This window comes from Platichthys flesus, chromosome 12 (genome assembly GCF_949316205.1).
Source record: "Platichthys flesus chromosome 12, fPlaFle2.1, whole genome shotgun sequence".
Classification (NCBI taxonomy): Eukaryota; Metazoa; Chordata; class Actinopteri; order Pleuronectiformes; family Pleuronectidae; genus Platichthys; species Platichthys flesus.
The window spans coordinates 3,941,383-3,960,472 of NC_084956.1; the positions used below are offsets into that span (position 1 = coordinate 3,941,383).

The window sequence follows — 19,090 nt, forward strand, 5'->3', positions numbered from 1 at the left end:
TGTCTAAACTTAGCCGGTGATTTAAGAGGCTCAGCAGCTTGGGCTGTCCCTCTGTTACTTAAATACATTTAAAATGTCTGTTTATTTCCACACAGTGGCAGTGTCTGTCCTGACTTCAACCCACAGGATACATAAAGATGGACGACATGACCGTTCCCAAAAGTGAAGCCAAAACATCTGGATCGCCCCCTGGTGGCTGTACTATGGGTCATAAACCTAGTGCTGGAGGGAGTACAAATAAATAGCTACAGTTTTTTTAAGTAAAAGTAACTCATCAACTCTTCTGCTTGTGTAAAATCAAGTAATTTTTTGCTTTTGAACATACTTTTAAGTATCAAAAATATAAGTACTTGCTCAGTGTCTGTATGGGGGCCTCTTCCTAATTAATTTTATGTGTACTTGGAAAAATAAATCTACTTTAAAGTACAGATACGTAACAGATTTATCTTTATACAGTAAAAAAACATATGTACTTTGTTACATACTATCAGTGCTTACATCCTGCCCTCTCCATGTTAACAGGTGGGACTTGGACATAATTTAATGTTCAAAGTATATTCATCAATAATCAAATTAAGGTGGCGAGTATAAAAAATAAAATTGAGAAATATATTTCTGTCGCCATCACTTGAAACCTCATACATACTGACCACTCAGCAGTGTGTGTTTGTTTGTTTGTCTTTGTCTGTGTGTGTGTCGGGAAATCCTCACCTGTTGTTATCACCTGCCAAAATAAAAGCCCAACGTGCATCTGTTACCGTGCCTCAGATCTGACTGTTCTCACTCGTTCACATTATAAAACTAGACTCATCCTCAGAAGGTTTTCACAACTACTAGTGATGCTGTGATTTAACAGGATTTATAGTTTAAAACACTTCAGACTCGTTCCCTCATTCGTTTGTTTTGATTCCGTCCTGCTGCCCAGATTCTTAGTACAGGACCAGATCTGAACACTTCCTGCTGTTCACAAGATTAAGATTGATCACTTGAGACATGCAACACTACGTCTGTGTATAGTGTGTGTTAAATCGTTCAATCAGATATCTCACAGGGGGAATTGCTGAAGAAACATAAATACCAAGCTTTGGATTGTTGAATAGGGGACAACAAACCATTTGAATCTGTCATCTGGGCAACTGATCATGAATTTACATAAATTATGTTTTGATTATTCAGGAAAATATAGATGATGAATGAAAAAGTAAAAGGAAATAAACCTGAAACAAAAGAATCTGGTTGGTCTCAGATCTGGTTTGGTTGAAGGCAACTCCGGTAGTGATATGTGGTGGCAGGATTTGAACCTGCGACCTTGCCGTAATAACCATCTGCCATTGACCTTTCAGGAATCGAACACAGTTAAATCGTGCCCTTTCTGTTTCAGCTTTATCGCAACAAAGGTAATGAGACGTTTCCTGGCGTCGCCCCTGATTGGATCCGAGGGAGACCCTTGGCGTTAGAGGGGTGAGGGTGGGTGAGGGCGGGGGTGTCTAGAATAATCTGCTAGGTCTATATTGGCCCCGGTGAATCACGGCGAGCCGGACATACCAGGGTTCCCCTTTCACGCCATATAAGTCCAACCCCCCCTCCTTTCCCCTCGGACCCCCCACGCCATACCTCACCCTGCCTCACCCTTCCCCCCCCACACAATGCCACACAGTGCTATCTCTGGCTATTCTTAGGCTGTCACTTCAGCTCGTCTGAGCAGGCAGGTCCTCTTCTTCCTCCTCTCTCTGCTTCTTCCTCTTCCCTGACTCGTTCTCTCTGAGTTTTTGGGCTTGTGTGTTGGTCACAGTTTTTTAGTGTCACGTCAGTTCTTGTGTCTCACACCTCTCACCTGTCTCCTTTCAGAGGCTACTCGGCGCCGGCCCTTCGCTCCCGTCCCTCCAGCTGCTGTGGTTTAACAAAAAACAAAAAGTTTGGTTCAATTTGTCGTCGTCCGCTTCAGAGGATCTTTAAAGTTTCACCTGGAAGAATGAGCTCCTACAATGTGACGCTGCCCGGCCCCGGCCCCTGGGGCTTCAGGCTGCAGGGAGGGAAGGACTTCAACATGCCGCTGACCATCTCCAGGGTAAGAACCAGCTGACAAACTGACACTAAACAATGTATTTGCTGAAGAAACAAGTGATGGAATCTGTTGGTGCAGTAAGAAAATCAGAAATAGAGATTCAGCTCATATCGAGGTGTCTCTGGATCTTGAAAGAAGACAGAACGAGGTGGGTCGTCTGGGGGAACAAACCAGGATTTCAAACTCTCTGAATGGAACTTTTTCTGCATGTTCTGCTCCTCATTTCCTGTCGTCTCTTCCAGCTGATGCAAAAATAATGTAACTTCTTGTATACATGGTTATATTTGTTCACATGTTTTTAGAAAATAAGATTTTACAGACTTGTAGGACCTCGATGATTTATTAAGGAGATGTCTGCGGTTGTTTTTCATTCATTCTGATTCATCTGAAACTGGAAATCAGACTCAAAGACCTCTGTCTGTTCATTGAAATGATTGGAAACCAGTTTAAGATCTCTGTTGTCCTTTAAATCTGACCCTGCTGTGTTTTTGATTCATTTTGATAATAAGCTGTGATTTGTGGTGGATTTTAAACCCTGTGGCCCCTTGTCGGCCCCCGTCAGCCCCAGAGGGCGTGGCGGCTGCCAGGATTTGTCAGGGAGGCCGAAAGCAGAGCCGGGGCCTAAAACTGGAGCTGGTGTTGGTTTCACAGCTTCGTCTCTGAATAGACGGAGCAGGAATAAAAAGAGAGGAAACACTTCTCTTCCCTCTGCTTCACCGTGCACTTCTTCAGTCACAGATAATTCCCTGCAACTGTTGTCTGGATGCTGGGATCCTTGACCTTTGACCTTCTCTCTGTCGGCTGCTTGTTGGGTTTGAGGTTCATTCTGCTCCAGCTAAATGACTGAATGTTGCCAGGGAATTAATTTACCAGAACCCAAGCCCTCTATGTCTATTTGTATTTGGTATTTAGCAGGATGACGGAAAAGTGTAATGTTCTTTGATTGAAAAATGAACAAAATAGTATATTCGTCTAAAGGGACGTTTCAAGGGACTTTGAGGGCCCTAGGCAAAAAGGACCTTGGGGGCCCTACACAAGTCATTATCATTTCTGTTAAGTAACGTGATCAGTTGTGTGTCCCCTCTCAGCTCGGGGCCCCAGTCAGTTGCCTGCTCTGCCTACGCTGTGGTTGACCATGCATAGCAAGTGGAGAAAGACAAATATGAGCAGCCTAATGTGGCTTTGACCCCCCGCGATGTCATCAGGGTTCATCGGGGATGAGCATGTGCGTAGTTTAGGAAACACGGGAGGACCTTGGAGGCGGATGATGTGAATGAGATGCTGAGTGGACTGGATGGATGGTGTTTTAAGCGTCTTCTCTTCACTGTGACCTCGGATCCCTTGTGGGCTGCATGTTCGTCCAGCCGAAACAACATGGAGACTGTTTAAAAGCCTCCACTTCCCCTCCACTCAGGGGAGGAGCAGGATGATGGAAACATGTTTCTGGGATTGAGGAGCGAGGAGCCTAAAAACTGACATTGATTTTTGGAAGAGCTTTGATTCTGTGAAAAAGACAATCCTCAGAGAAGAGGGTGTGAAGTCGTCTGAGTGTGTCTGAGAGGCTCACCTAATGATTCACATCTCAGACATTTTCAAACACCAAGGAAATATATAATATACTCTCTACATGAATTCTCAGCTGTGGAGTGAGCTGTTCAGGCTGGAAAAGTGTCTAAATTAACACGTTTTTCCTCAAAGCGGACATATTCATAAAGAAAATGCTTGATATCTGAGTTATAACCGACATCATCGCTGTAAACAAAGAAAATGATTAATGGTGGTGAGACCTTGTTCAAAAGATGTGAGCTTAATATCAAATAACAGTTTATTTCAAAACAACAGACAATCAGTGCTGTTAGATTGGCTCACAGACACATACACAGACACACATACAGCGGTTGATTGCTGCAATTTGCATCACACATCTCGCCCTTCAAACCCTCAGACACGAAACATATTTTCTTAGATTCTGTGAGACTTTCCTCTTATCTCTGATTTGAAGTGCAGTTTATAAATCATATATGTAGCTGCTGAACTTCCCTGATAATTATAAAAACAGTTCAAGACTTCCCTGGGAAATTTAGTTGATGAAAAGATAACTCACTGAGCCTGAACTTACAGCAGGTTTAGGTCTAAGGATCTTCCAGATGTGGCTGTTCAGGTTAAACAACCATAGTATTGATAAGTAATCAATCAATGATGTAATCAATGCAATCAACGAATAAGAAATTGTTGTCTGTTCCTCCTCAGTGACACAATGATGTCCAACAGCTGTTCACACACACACCCACACACACACACACACACACACACACACACACACAAACACACACTGTCAGCAGGTTCAGTCATTCAGGAACAGCTGACGAGCAGCTTCCCTCTGTTCGTTCCTGTCTCTGTTCCTGTTTCATCACCATGCAGCCATCTCGGAAGCTGTTTAACAGTGAGAATGTTTTTACTGGTCATGAAACATCACATGTTGATTCCAAACAATCCGAGGAGATCATTGGCACGATGGAAATTCCTTGACTATGAAGAATTCTTGATATTTTAAAAGATTCCCGTTGAACATTGGAGATAAACTCTGGTTTTGAATAACGTCTGAGTCTCAAAAACTGATCTACAGTTCAGCTTCACCCTTCAACTTGCTGGACCTGATTCAAACAGTTGAGGCTGTGACTCTGTCAGTTTCTCACAGGAGATCGAACCCACTCACCAAAAAAGTTACATAGAACAGACGTTCAGGGAATGAAGGTGGAAACATTCTCCATATTCACACTCACTGAACCATAAAACCAAACTTTAATCAAGATATTACATTTAGATTCTAAAGTTGTGGACGTCAGTGTGAATTCATCCACGTCTCCTAATGGATGGAGGTTATAGGGTCTGCCTTACAGACTCTACTCAGACTTCAACACACCATATTTTCCATATATTCCATCACCACATATTTATGCTCTCACCCTGCACAAAGTCGGTACTGTAAATCTTTGTGTGTGTGTGTGTGTTTGTGTGTATAGACAAGCCTGTTAGACACACATTCAAACACACAAATCTGCAGCTGTTCACTGCAAATATGTTACTATCCAACGACGGAAATAAACACTCACACACACACACTTTGTTTGAAGGATATCTGCGTCCCTGTGTTCGGGGCCATGTGGTGATAATCTGCCGTCGTTATGACAGCCGTGGATTTACGCTGCGTTTCCTGCAGCACCGTCAGTGAGCGTCTGGATAAGCGAGGGACGGCTGACACTTCCCATCATCCCTCAGGGTTTGGTTGGTTGTTTCCACCGGTTCAGAGCAGAAGGTCCAGGGAGCAGAGAGGAGAAGGTGGGATTAACGGACAGATGAGGAATCAGAGTCGATCTGCTGCTCTTTACCCGGCGGCGGGGGGGGGGGGTATAACAGTATGTGGTGAACATGTGAATGTTCCCACATTTTATAAACATGTTCCACATTTTGATTCCTGTCTAATGCAGAGAGTCACCAACTCCGAGGGCCTTATTATATTTAACACATCTTTTAGGATGTCCTCAGATCTCTCGGCAGGTTTCCTCTCAGCTCGCCTGCACTGATCTGCTGCACTGGTCTGCTGCAGGTTAAGAAAACTCTGCTCTTTTCTTTGCCGTATCGCTCGACTGTGAAATAAAGCAGAATGACATTTCCCCTGTGGAGCAGTGTGAACCTTCGGCCCCACTGAAATGTCACAGACGCTTTGAGTCTGTGGTGATGAGAGAATACGACGCTCGGAGGAGAGAGGGGAGAAAACTGCATCTGTTCCACAATGATGAGCACAAGTAATTCTTGTATTTTTTTCATTGAAACAATGTTTGAACTTCAACAAAGATGGCTGAAGAGAGAGAAATTGAAAAGACAAGTCTGGGTATCACCTACTAAATGCATTTTCTATATTCTAAGATCAAATAGAAAAGAGATTGTTTCAGGAAAGAAAAATGTCCAGATAAACAGAGAACAATAAGATTCAAATAAGGAAATCAAATCGTTTTCTTTCTTGCAGAAACTCACTTGTCCCAGTCTTTCATTATTTAAGTTCATAAATATATTTAGAGATACCTTTTGTAAGAGGTGCTGTGGCTTAGTTGGTTAAAGTGCCTGTCTAGTAAACAGGAGATCCTGGGTTCAAATCCCAGCAGCGCCTTCAAACTATTACATATATCTATGAGGATGGTCTGTATTTAACATGTTCCAGTCGCTGTACTTTAACATGTTCCAGTCACTGTACTTTACTGAAGGACCGACCAGGATTTCTGTCCGTGTCGCTGCAGTTCATGTCGTCATGTTACAGAGAGGAAGATTATTGGAGGCTGCAGGACCAGAAACTTAAAGTCAATCAAGAGTAGGTTGCACAAATTAAACAGAAGGCCAAACTTTGTTGTCTGATTAAAACACTACTTTCATATCAGCATTTGACACTCTGTGGACTTTAGTCTCAAAACAGACACAGAATATTAAAGCTATTATTGCTTGATGAAAGTTGCTGACTCAGTCACACAGCAAACATGAACAGCATCAGTTAAAATGTTCTGCATGACGGCCTCAGGCAGTCCACACTGCTTCTTCACAGCCGACGTTCTCTGAGCTGCTCTAATAAAGTTTCACAGTCTGTGTGAAAGCTGAGCTCCGGCTGTCACACATGGACCTGACTCAGCTCTCATCGCTGCGTCCTGTTACAGGATGCTTCCCTGAGCGACCTGAAAAGGATCCATGTTCTAGTCACTGTACTTTACTGAAGGACCGACCAGGATTTCTGTCCGTGTCGCTGCAGTTCATGTCGTCATGTAACAGAGAGGAAGATTATTGGAGGCTGCAGGACCAGAAACTTAAAGTTGTTTGTGGGAAAGTCAATCAAATGATTACAAAGACATGCAAAGAGACAATAAATGGCTACAAAGATGAAAACAGATGCAACCAAACATTTTTTACAAAGCAACAAAACAAATACACATAGATACAATGTGATAGCAAATACACACAAAACCAACAAACAGAGTTAGAAAGTGACTACAAAGTCATGCATTTTGACATCCGAGGTGCAAAAAGACATTATAAACAAACTAAAACATAAATAGATAAAAAGCAACTACAAAGATACAATAAATTACTACAGAGACACAAAGAGTCACTGAATGACATCAGAGAAACAAAAGAAACAAAACCAACCAGAAGTTAAAGTGCGAGTTACTCTAACATTGTGTTACTGTAAACTAACATCAGTATCTTGTGTGTTTTGGAGCAGCAGCCTCCTCGGCTCACTCAGACCTGCAGTGTATCAGCGAGCAGCTCGAGCTGCTGACAGCAAGGAGGCTGTTTTTAGCTTCTGAAGGTCACTAAGACACACACACACACACACACACACACACACACACAGGTCCTATCAGTTACCTGACTGTTGCCTCTCACATCTACTGTTACAGTATGTTACACAGTCGCTGCTGTCGAGCTTTTGTGTGCGTAACAAATTCCAGATTCAAATTTTTATCTCCGTTGGACCCTTATAGAGCGACGCAGACCTCATGACATCACTTCCTGTGGAGCTGCAATTCAACTGAAACAGTTGCCCTATCTCTTAATATAAGTGAGTTTAGTATCTATTGTTTATTTTTAACATAACATATCTACGGTAATTGATTTGTAAGCATTGATATTCGTGCCTGGGCTTAAATATATTAAATGTCTATATATTTAATTAACGCTCTTATACTCTTCGTTTTACCGCAGCCGGGTGCTAGGCTGCAACATTTCACTGCGTATCTATAAATACAGCGTGTTAATGTGAAAAATCACTTTGTCTCTGAGTTGCAACGTCCAGGTTGAAGAGATTCTTTAAGTATCAATGCAAACAAATGTCGTCTTTCTCGAGAACAACACCTTCAGGTTGCAGCTTCTCGTGTGCTGACGAGAGGTCGTTTCAGCTGCCATGAAATGAAACTTTGCCTTTTGTCTCTTTGTGTGTCTGTATACAACCACAGGTTATTTTCTCTTTTTCTTTTCTTTCTTCCTGCTTCCAGTTTGCCGTCCTTTCATTCTCTGTCAAAAACCTTAAACATATTGGATTTCACAGGTGCTATGGCTTAGTTCTTTCAAGCGTCAGTCTAGTAAACAGGAGATCCTTGGTTCTAAACCCAGCAGCGCCTTATACACATAGCTTCTAACCCCACGCACATGTTTTCACTCTGTGTTTCACTGACATGTTTACAGATACATTCATAATATTGCCTTGTTCTAGAATGAATGAGATAAGAGATAAATGAAAGTTTAGTATGAGACTTATTAAAGCATTTCAAGGTGCTGTGGCTTAGTTGGTTAAAGTGCCTGTCTAGTAAACAGGAGATCCTGGGTTCAAATCCCAGCAGTGCCAGAATTACTTATCTTCACATCCTACCCTTTTCTTTTAGGGAGATTCTCTTTTAGTTTTTCATTGTCAAGGTCTGAGCTTCACTGAGTCACATTCTAGTTTGAAATATGTTGTTCCAATTTCCCTAGTTAACCCAAATCAAACATTTGATTAACACTGGAAGAAACCTCTTGGTTTATTAAAGACACTTTTCACAAAGTAATGAGAGTTATATTCGAGAGAAGAAGAAGAAGCAGTGAAGAAAGGCGCTGAAGGGAAGCGACCCAGAGAACACAACAGCACTGTGTGGATTTTCAAAACTTTCATTGAAACTGCTCAAAGCTATGAGGTATTCTCTTTTTCACAGAGTGTAACAGTGGACACTTCATACCTTTTTTTTAAAACAAGCATTTAAGGCACTGCTGGGATTTGAACCAAGGATCTCCTGTTTACTAGACAGGTGCTTTGACCAACTAAGCCACAGCGCCTCTCCTCTTCTACTCGGTCTAACTCATATCTGAGCTGATGTAGATTAGATTTGATATACATAGGATTCAAGTTTTAATAAGAGATGGTGATGACCACTTAGAACAAGGTATGAAAATGACCTTTAACCATCCATCGTGAGTTTTGACATCTTTTCAAGACACAGATGAACACAAACAGTCAGTAACTGAACCAGAATCATGATGGTGGACGAGGTCCAGACTCAGTGAAACCAACCACAGACAGAAACTGGTTCCTCACAAATCAGATCTGCCTCTGTCAGCAGGAAACTAACCATGGCTGCTGCTCAGGGACCAACTTCAACTAAATATCTTTTATCATATCTGTGTTGATGGAAACTGAAGCGTCCTCTGGATCATACAGATATTTTCTGCTGAAATGTTTTGATGGCTTCACACGTGAGATTTTCCTCTTTTCTCTTCTCGGTGGTTCAAAGTGGACGAGTCATGTTTCTGAATTTAGAAATATCTGATGACGGTGGTAGATGTTTATGTCTCCAAGTCACTGTCAGTTAAATCTGATGAAACCCGAAGCACAAACACGATGGAGAATTTCAGAGGGAAAAATGCTTATTTGTATAATAGCACTGTCTGAAATTACAGTGTTAAAGCTGTGGTGGTGATGAATCTACAGAGAGCTATCAGCTCAATCTGCAGCTTCCCTCAACTTTTTTAAAGTTCTACTAACTTCAAAGTGAAGTCATGCTGGTTTTACTGGTGATAAGGCACTGCTGGGATTTGAACCCAGGATCTCCTGTTTACGAAACAGGCACTTTCACCAGCTAAGCCACAGCGCCTGAGAGTCACACTTCATATCTCATACAAAAACTAAATATAAATCCTGTTGATAACATTGTGATCTAAAAGGTGCACAGTTATTCCCCCACAGCAGGATATGGGGCTTTAGAAAGATTTCACAACAAGGCACTGGTGGGATTTGAACCCAGGATCTCCTGTTTACAAGACAGGCTCTTTCACCAGCTAAGCCACAGCGCCCCTCTTCCCCTAATGTCATATTTGTGCTTGATTCAGATCCGAGCTGACAGATTAATCACAAAACCAGAAAAAGACAATTGAACTGTTTGATTTAATTTGACGAGGAAGAATGATTATCTTTATTAGAAAACGTTGTCCTCTGAACTTGGTGTGACGTTAAAAATAAACATTTCTGAGCTCCAAACCAATTTCAGCTTATCAACTTTCTGCTGGAAACAAAAGGACAAATCAATGTAGTTGTTGCAGTTTGCTCTTACACGTGAATTTTGGTTGTTGCTCACAAATATTTGATGAAAGACTTTAGATTCCAGTTTATATTCCTAACATTTTTTAAGAATGAGAGCTGTGACTGGACTCGGGTGCTGAGCCCCTCTTGTACATCACTTTCACGCCTGAACCCCCCCGGCTGCTCGTCTGCAGCTGATTCCAGGGTCACTCCGCTTCCAGATTATTTCACCTCAGCCGGTTGGATTAAAATAAACCGTGCTGAAAAAAAGGTTTTTCTTTCCGGAAGCTGCTCAATGGGCTCGAACAATGTGAGGCCTGTGCGGGCTGCGGAGTGGCCTACTTCCACTCACACTGACCCACATACACTTCACACTGTCCAGCTGAAGAGCAGGTCGGGAGGCTTTGATGAGGTTCGACACAGACAGCTCAGGATCAGTGTTTGTGGACATTCACAACTTTCACACAAGAGATCAAAGTTGCCGATGTACTTTAAGAGTTTAACTCAAAAGTGGAGATCAAAACCAGCTGTTCTACATGTTGTTACTGATGTTGAGGCACTGCTGGGATTTGAACCCAGGATCTCCTGTTTACGAAACAGGCGCTTTCACCAGCTAAGCCACAGCGCCTCTGTTAAATACTTTTTATTTCATATTAAGACTACAATCCAGCAATTGACATTAGGGACTTCATGGACGATGCAGCTCTGATTGGATCTTGTGCCGTCACAGTGACACTTCAGTCCTGTCAATGACATCTGTGAACTAAAATGAGCAGAGGTGTGTTCTCATAGATTCGTCATAAAACAAAAAAGTCTATTAAATTGTTGGATTTGTGTCAACGTCCAAGAAGAAAGTGTGGCTTTATGTTGTGTAAAGTTTTATTAAGGAGAAGATTGGATTTCTCAATTATCTTCTTCTTCTCTCATATATCCGGCTTGATTCATATTTGACACAGTAAACATAAAGTGGTATTTGAGACACTGCTGGGACCAAGGATCCCCTGTTTCCTAGAAAGGTGCTTTGACCAACTGAGCCACAGCACCTCTGTACAGCAGTATTTTACATGTCATATTACAGCTTCACAACAGGTACAATCAGGTTAAAGTTAGCTAAGTAAGATTTCTATAACTGTGTGAGAGGTTCAATCACAGTCATGACATGCAACTGTTCACAATAAGGCACTGCTGGGATTTGAACCCAGGATCTCCTGTTTACAAGACAGGTGCTTTGACCAGCTAAGCCACAGTGCCACTCTGCTCGTACTTCCTCAATTGAATTGATTTCGAAGCTGACATCGATTTGTCATCAAATTCAGAAAAAGGTTTATTGAATTGTGTTGACTTCGAATAGGAAAGTGTTGAATTATTTTCTTTTGTTTGAAGTTGTTATTTAGGCAAATTTAAACAAAGACAGCTCAGCGTTGTCCACTGTATTCTTATTATATTTAAGTCTGAGTCATATTGAAAAACCAATATTTATAGATGTATTTGAGGCACTGCTGGGATTTGAACCCAGGATCCCCTGTTTACTAGACAGGTGCTTTGACCATCTAAGCCACAGCGCCTCTGTAAAGGAGATTTTTACTTGTCATATTACAGCCTCCCAGTAAGAACAATAAGGTTAAAGTTAAATCTGTCACAATGTGAGAGGTGTCTTTGTCTTGCCCCACAACTATTCATAATGAGGCACTGCTGGGATTTGAACCCAGGATCTCCTGTTTACTAGACAGGCGCTTTGACCAACTAAGCCACAGCGCCTCCTTGTATTGCTATATTACGGCTCCTGAATAATTTGTGTTGACTGCGGATATGAAAGTGTTGCTTTAAGTTGTGTAGTTTCAAGTTGTTGTTACAGCAATGCTTGGACTTGAACCCAGAGACTTCAGCTTTGGCCACGGTTTTCTTACTCATCCTTTTATAACTATATGCATTGGTGGTGTGGAGACCATGTGATTGACAGCTCGTAGAGTCCAAAGGGTGCAGGCTCTACCTTCCTGCTCCCTTAAAATATGGTTACCTCTGGTTCGAAAAGACCGAGATGGCGCTCACAAATCAATGGTTGACATCACGGAGTGTTTTCGTTTTAGCTGCAGCTCTGAGCTCCGTTGATTTTTATACAGTAATCAGTCCCTCGGTGCAGTTGGTTCTGCTCCAGTAATCTGAGCCTGGAGTCTGGACTGGAACAGTACCTGAACCTACTCTCTTTATTTAGGAGAAATATCCACAAGGCATTCACACCTGCTCCTCCATATATCTACAAATACAACATCTGAATCCTTTTTTCATTGTTCTACGTCTGCACAAACTCCTCCTCTCCACCCAGCTCCATTTTTAGTTACATCTGCACCTATATCTTCTAGTTAACCTCCTTTTCAAACCACCCCATCTCCACCATGGTCCTACATCACCTTTCCCCTCCTGCTCCAGGTGGAGAGGGCAGAGGTCATAGCATTCAGCCCAGAGCTAAAATAAGTCCCGTGGATGTAAATAGAGCGGTTGTGGGTGAGTGGCGAGAAAGACAGATCATAGAGGGTCAGGGGGGATTTCAGGGGGTAAACAGAGCGGGTGGATGGGACTCAGCAGGGGTTAGTGCTGTATGGACAGCTGTCAGGCTTTTAACTCTCAGACATGAACACTTGTGTGCTGTCATTGTGTTTGAGGCGCCACAGAGGCCTCTGGGCTACAGACGAGCGGCATGAGTGAAAGGTCACAAGGTCAAATCTTTAAAAAACTAAGTAATGTTTCCATCACAGGCCGTTTGTCGTGCTCTGGTAAAATCTGACTTCTCTGCAAGAAAATCCTGCAGAGGATCTAATGTTGGAGTGGATGAAAACTATGTCTAAGGAGTTTTCGTGTTCGGATGTTTGTTAACGTAGATGTTAATTTTTAATTAGATTTCTAATTTTATGCTGATTCATTACAGACACAAAAAGAGCGGCTGGAGCAGGTTTATCCCAAAGAAAAAGTAGATTAATTCTGTGAAGAAGGCACTGCTGGGATTTGAACCCAGGATCTCCTGTTTACAAGACAGGTGCTTTGACCAGCTAAGCTACAGCGCCTCTTCTTTGATGTGTACTGTATATTTCATTTTAAAACGACAAGATCAAAAGAAGGTATTACAATGTCACTTAAATCTGGAAAACAGAACTATCACTTTGTTTCTAGCGAGAAACACTGAACAACTGTGTTTATTAATGAGAGAAATCCGAAAGACACCACAGGGATCCAGAGAGGAGATGCTTAAATAAATTTAGAGATGCTCTAAATAAATGGCAGGCACCGCTGGGAGTTGAACCCAGGATCTCCTGTTTACAAGACAGGTGCTTTGACCAGCTAAGCCACAGCGCCTCTGTTTCCTGTCTTACATAAAAATTACAATCATGTAAGGCTCTTGATAAGTGTGGGATACTGGGTGGCTCCTGTATGTTTAGTTTATTGAACTGAAACAGGAATGCAGGGCTTCAACTAAGCTGTATGGATTTTAATTTGGTTATGAAAATGACCTTTCTGGGGGTTTAACATGTCTGTCGCTCTGTGTAAAAGGCACTGCTGGGATTTGAACCCAGGATCTCCTGTTTACAAGACAGGTGCTTTGACCAGCTAAGCCACAGCGCCTCATACTCATGGTCTACAATTCTGCCAAAGACAGTGAACAAAAACCAAGCAGTTGTGAAAGACTTATTTCATTCTGGACACCCGACCAATCAGGGAAGTTATATTGATTTGTTTTATTTTTTATAATGTCAAAGATACATGTAGTGTCTTTCTGGCATCAACCACAAAATTAAAAGACAAATTCAGAGAGTATCTATAAGAAGCTGGAAGGAGAAGAGATAGATAAAGAAACTGCATGTTTAATTGAGTGGAAGGCACTGCTGGGATTTGAACCCAGGATCTCCTGTTTACAAGACAGGTGCTTTGACCAGCTAAGCTACAGCGCCTCTTTGTGAGTGTTTCCTGATTATGTATTTTCTCATCTGGCTGTAAAACAAGTTCACAATGACCCTCTTGTTTAAAACATAGCTTCTGGAGATGTACGTGTCCTAATAACTTCTGATTAGAGTTTAGTTTTAACGTTTAATGTGAGCGTAGATCAGTGGGAGAGCGAGGAGGGAAGAGATACGTCAGGATGATATGGCACAGAACCCAGGGGAAATTCGTCAGTTCTTGAATGCAGACATTGGGGAAAGTATTTACCAGATTAACGGACATGAGCAAAAATGCTAAGGGGTTTCCTCAGTAAGATGAAGGCACTGCTGGGATTTGAACCCAGGATCTCCTGTTTAGACAGGCGCTTTGACCAGCTAAGCCACAGCACCTGCACATATTGCCTGTCTAGTTAATTCTGAATATAGTGTCTGATGAAAAGACATCTGGTGGCTGTCCATGAAATGTGTCTGTGGCATGAACCTGCTCCAGCTTCTCTTTTAGTGCTGTGGGTCGTGTCCTCGCTGTTCTCTCTCAGGTAAATGTCAAAAACGAAACTCTTCACCTGCGATGGATTTTCATATTAAAGTACATTCATATTAATGAGGAACTTATGGAATAATGCTTTCCCATTTGATGAATTGGTTTCTGGATTACGTGCCTGAAGGATTTAGGTTGACGTGTGCACTGACCTGTGCTGAGTGTCATTGGACGTGTTAATCACTCACAAACCTACTTCTAGGATATTGATTAAAGAAGCATGAATCAAAAGTCACAGTTGTGACTCTGTGCAGCATCGAGTTACATCACCTGTGCGGTTATTGGTTCCTCGGGAACAAACGCACAATCTGAACGTCTTTGTGTTTGTGTTGCACAGATCACTCCTGGCAGCAAGGCGGCGCAGGGAAACCTTATCCAGGGTGATGTTATTGTCGCCATTGATGGCGTTGGCACTGACGGGATGACTCACCTGGAGGCCCAGAACAAGATCAAGATGGCCAACTACAACCTGGCACTCACCATGTCCAAGTAAGAACCAGTGGTGGAAAGTAACTGCACATTTTTCTACACTGTGATTCTCAACAAAGATAAAACACAGTAAATACACATTTCCACAAAACTGGGTTATGACCTAGATTTAATTTTCATGCCTCCACACAACAGTCTTGGTGGTTTTCAGTTTGTACGTTCGTTCTCTTCTTGTGAACACAATATAGGAAGAGGTCAAAGGTCACGATGACCTCCTGTGTTGGACCTAGTGAGCTCCTCAAACGCCTCGAGGGGGAAAAGTATGTTGTATTAGAAACGAGCTTTCAGATCCAATAACACCAACATTTTTAGAAATTGAACTAACAGAAATGTTACACTAACATAAGAACCAGTTTTTCTAATATTATATTTAAAATGAGAAGTTGGACTCAAATCTTGCTCATTTTATCCTGAAGGTTTCTGACTGAGGAGATCTGATAAATTCAGTGAGGAAATGAATGTTGGTCCACACAGAGCCGAGAGCAGAGGCTCATAACCACGAACCCTCTGGGTGATGAAGATAAGACGTCCGGCCGAGGATGAGGGGCTTCTGTCCTGTTTCTTTTCATCATGTCTTCATGTCATTTAAGTTGTTTCATTAGTGTAAAGTGGACATTGAGGCCTGTGGTGGACTGCAGGAGACACGGGTCAGGAAATAGACGTAAAGCTCGGACACACAGCAGCACATAATAGAGGCTGTTTGACCTCTGCTTACCCTTTGCGCTGATGTAATCAGCGACACAGATAACACACACACACACACACACAAAGCTGAGGGAGCAGTAATTTCTTCATTTTTCTTTAGGGTAATATAGGGTTGTTTTCTTCCTCGCAGCATAAAATGACAAATAATAATTTCCAGAATATGTTTTGGCTTATTCTTGTGTTTGAAATGAAAGATAGAAATGTGGTTAATTGTATATTTGGTTAAATTGTAAGCAAGCCTCATTTTAAGCAAGGTATCGCAGATTTTAAGGTGGATCTGCTTTATTCTTTGTTTGTTTTACTTTATTTATTTAGCTCACAGTAGAAAACCAGAAACAAGAAACAAGTCTGACAAATCTCGTTGCCTGGATTCAGAGACCTGGTCGAACAGCGGCCGACCAGCGGCAGAGTGATAACCGTTGACATGCCTGAAGTAATCAAAGCCACTAACTGGAAAAAATTAAGAAGCAAAGATGAAGTTTAAGTTTGGATTTAAAGGCCTCTACAGAGTCAGACAGTCTGAAGTGAGCAGGGAGGTTGTTCCAGTGGACGGGGGACCGATAAGAAAAAGGCCCAGACTACTTTTTAACTCTGGCGACAGACAGGAGCCCGGCCCTCTGAGACCGAACAGCAGTGGATGGAGTGTAAGGTTTAAAGAGATCAGACAGGTATGAAGGGGCCTGTGGGTCATCAAAAGCACCTTAAAGTCTGATCTGACATGAGGACGGAGCCAGTGGAGAGAATATAACATTTGTGTAACATGGGGACTTTTTGTGGATTGAGTTCAAATTCAAGCTGCTGTGTGTGGAACTGTCTGATGAGTCTGAAGGACGATTATCGTGGACGGTCTGAAAACATCATGTCACGATAATCCAGTGGATTCAAGGCACGTCACAGCATCAGCCAGGCAGAAAAGACAGGATTTTAACTGATGATAAAAGGCTGATTAATTTATTAAAGTGTGTGTGAAGGTTTGTGCATAACTTTCTGACCCTTTGCTCCAGTTGCTGGGGTTTGATTGATTATTGCTCGTTTTTTTTCAACAGGCTCAGAGACATTTTCTGTCGTCTGTGACCTATGACATTTAATTTCGTCCTTTCTTTCTTATTTGTAGCTGAGGAATAGAAGCTTTTTTTCCTATGTTTAAAGGTGGAGCTTGTGAAATGAGCGTTGACACCAATTCAGAGTTGTTCTCGCTCTGTGTCCCTCTGTTGATCAGTGAACAGAGTTTTTCCATCACAGTGACCCACATACTGAAGGATTTCATTGATAAAAAACATTTGACATTTACACAACAAATTCCTTGAGTTTCAAACAATATAAGGCTTTTATTAAAGAGAAGGTTTGGATTATTAAGCAGCTGGGACAGAATTATCAAACGTGACAGTTCTGTTTTATTTTCCTTCCTGCAGGTCTAAACGTCCCATTATGATGCCGCCACCGAGGATGGACGGTGTGATTCCCATGATCCCTCACCAACAGGTAACTCTACCCAGAATGCATTCGCTTCTGCCTGTAAACTGCAGCAGAGGCTCCAGTGTTTTCAGGTCCGCCTCCAGATGTGATGTGGAAATCAGCACAGCTTGATTTTCAAACTGAAGAAGGATATTAATTAACGTTAACTGAAAAGTTTAAGGATTTAAACATGGATTTGTTTCTATTGTTTAAATTTTTTAATGGATTTTCTCATTGTCTTGTTTTTCACAGATTGTTTTAAGGTAAATTTGTATTTATTGTTTTTGGATAATGTCATCTTTTGTTTTTTGGTTCTCATTTGGACTTTATGATTATTACAGTACGCTGTCACTCACACACAAACACACACACACACACACACACACACACACACACAGACACACATACTCTGTGGAAGAATCTCTCTCTAGTCCGATGAGCTGCCGCCACCTGGTGGCCACAGGAATTCATGAATACTTTCACACGCCCCCAAAAAAATATGTATTGTCGCGTCCGTCGAGTGAATAATTGCAAAGGATCAATAACCTCAATCCCTAATTTAATTAATTGGACCAATCTTTTTAGCCCTAAGAGATACTGATAAGCAACAATAATTGAAAATAATAATTTAATTTTACTTCATAAGACCTCAACTAATTGAATTTGTGTTATTCTAAAAGCATTCATGAGAAATTAATGATCAAAATTAAAAAAACGATTTCGACACATTTATTAATTAACCTTTAGGGGTTTTTTTTGATAGGATTTTTTAGTGTTAAAGAAAAATCCATAGCAACTAACATGACCTTGCATATAAAACACATTGATCAGGTATTGATAGTTGTCTCCTCCTCCCGTCTCCTCCCCCCTGACTCCCCTTCCTCCTCCTTACCTGAAGCCTCAGTCAGTTCACGTCAACGGCCGCCTGTCGGCCTGCAGTCCCTCCTCCGGGCCTGCAGAGGCAGACTCCCCTGGGAGGAGAGCGGGCAGCCCCGCTCAGAGGAAGGTGTATAACTCCCCCATCGGCCTGTACTCAGAGGAGACTCTGAGGGAGATGGCAGCGATTCAGGAGGGTCGGCCCGCGGGGTAGGTAAAGAAGACAGTCAGGTTAACGAACGGGGGAGGAGGTGGAGCCGCCCTGCTGGCAACGAGTGGAACTAACTTAGATTAATGTCGAGACCATGTCAGCTGGCTAGCTAGCATACCAGAATCAAACAAATAGTTTTCTCACTTCAAAGCTTATTTTTTAAAGAAGTAAACCACAGATGGTAAATAAAGATGTACGACATGACAGAATCCCCAAACATGTTCATAGCCCCCTGGTGGCTGGCTGCAGTACAGGTCAAAAGTCCTGCTTCCTACATGTCAGCAGATGGGACATGGACCAAACAGAAAAATCTAAGTAGACATATATATATATATATAAAATGAGACAATGTGATTGACAGCTGAGACTGACTCAGGATTGGTCGAATCAATATTTGGGCGGAGCCTCGTAACAATGGCTCCACTGCTGTTTAAACTCTGGCGGAGGAAGAACAACGATTGCTGCCCCCTTATCTGAGATGTTTTTAGAAAGAGATGTTGTCCATCTTTATTTACTGTTTATGAACTGAAATAAACCATTGAGGATGATTTATATTTTATATCCTTTAATCTGGTCCTGAGCTGCAAAACACAATAATTAAACATAAATCACATTTTGTGTTGCATTGAAGCTCAGGGCCGCCATAAATTCGGCTCAGCTATATTATCTGCTGCATCTCCACCTCTGAACCCCGGAACATTAACCCGACACATCGAACGACACACAGCCT

At 42.0% G+C, this 19,090-nt stretch overlaps 1 protein-coding gene and 13 non-coding genes across 20 annotated transcripts in view; 3 read left to right on the plus strand and 11 right to left on the minus strand.

Annotated features, from left to right (window-relative positions):
* Positions 1–19,090, plus strand: part of LOC133966498 (LIM domain-binding protein 3-like) — a 33,856-nt gene that overhangs the window by 1,351 nt on the left and 13,415 nt on the right. For 4 of the 7 annotated variants that reach the window (XR_009923954.1, XM_062401455.1, XM_062401457.1 and 1 more), the window contains exons 3-6: positions 1,849–2,068; positions 14,962–15,113; positions 17,231–17,300; positions 18,172–18,359. Coding sequence is in view for 6 of the 7 variants with exons in the window: in XM_062401455.1 (XP_062257439.1) it covers positions 1,973–2,068; positions 14,962–15,113; positions 17,231–17,300; positions 18,172–18,359 (506 nt within the window). In the remaining variant the exon portion in view is untranslated. Of the gene's footprint in view, positions 1–1,690; positions 1,710–1,848; positions 2,069–14,961; positions 15,114–17,230; positions 17,301–18,171; positions 18,360–19,090 lie in introns of those variants that run through there. The other 3 variants (XM_062401459.1, XM_062401460.1, XM_062401456.1) reach the window with 2 other exon arrangements.
* Positions 6,160–6,233, plus strand: trnat-agu (transfer RNA threonine (anticodon AGU)). Its single transcript has one exon. It is a non-coding gene; the product is annotated as a tRNA-Thr (tRNA).
* On the plus strand, positions 8,380–8,453 carry trnat-agu (transfer RNA threonine (anticodon AGU)). The gene has a single exon. It is a non-coding gene; the product is annotated as a tRNA-Thr (tRNA).
* On the minus strand, positions 8,844–8,917 carry trnat-agu (transfer RNA threonine (anticodon AGU)). The gene has a single exon. It is a non-coding gene; the product is annotated as a tRNA-Thr (tRNA).
* trnat-cgu (transfer RNA threonine (anticodon CGU)) lies at positions 9,659–9,732 on the minus strand. The gene has a single exon. It is a non-coding gene; the product is annotated as a tRNA-Thr (tRNA).
* On the minus strand, positions 9,858–9,931 carry trnat-ugu (transfer RNA threonine (anticodon UGU)). The gene has a single exon. It is a non-coding gene; the product is annotated as a tRNA-Thr (tRNA).
* On the minus strand, positions 10,712–10,785 carry trnat-cgu (transfer RNA threonine (anticodon CGU)). Its single transcript has one exon. It is a non-coding gene; the product is annotated as a tRNA-Thr (tRNA).
* Positions 11,335–11,408, minus strand: trnat-ugu (transfer RNA threonine (anticodon UGU)). The gene has a single exon. It is a non-coding gene; the product is annotated as a tRNA-Thr (tRNA).
* Positions 11,649–11,722, minus strand: trnat-agu (transfer RNA threonine (anticodon AGU)). The gene has a single exon. It is a non-coding gene; the product is annotated as a tRNA-Thr (tRNA).
* On the minus strand, positions 11,842–11,915 carry trnat-agu (transfer RNA threonine (anticodon AGU)). Its single transcript has one exon. It is a non-coding gene; the product is annotated as a tRNA-Thr (tRNA).
* On the minus strand, positions 13,143–13,216 carry trnat-ugu (transfer RNA threonine (anticodon UGU)). The gene has a single exon. It is a non-coding gene; the product is annotated as a tRNA-Thr (tRNA).
* trnat-ugu (transfer RNA threonine (anticodon UGU)) lies at positions 13,432–13,505 on the minus strand. The gene has a single exon. It is a non-coding gene; the product is annotated as a tRNA-Thr (tRNA).
* trnat-ugu (transfer RNA threonine (anticodon UGU)) lies at positions 13,699–13,772 on the minus strand. Its single transcript has one exon. It is a non-coding gene; the product is annotated as a tRNA-Thr (tRNA).
* trnat-ugu (transfer RNA threonine (anticodon UGU)) lies at positions 14,025–14,098 on the minus strand. Its single transcript has one exon. It is a non-coding gene; the product is annotated as a tRNA-Thr (tRNA).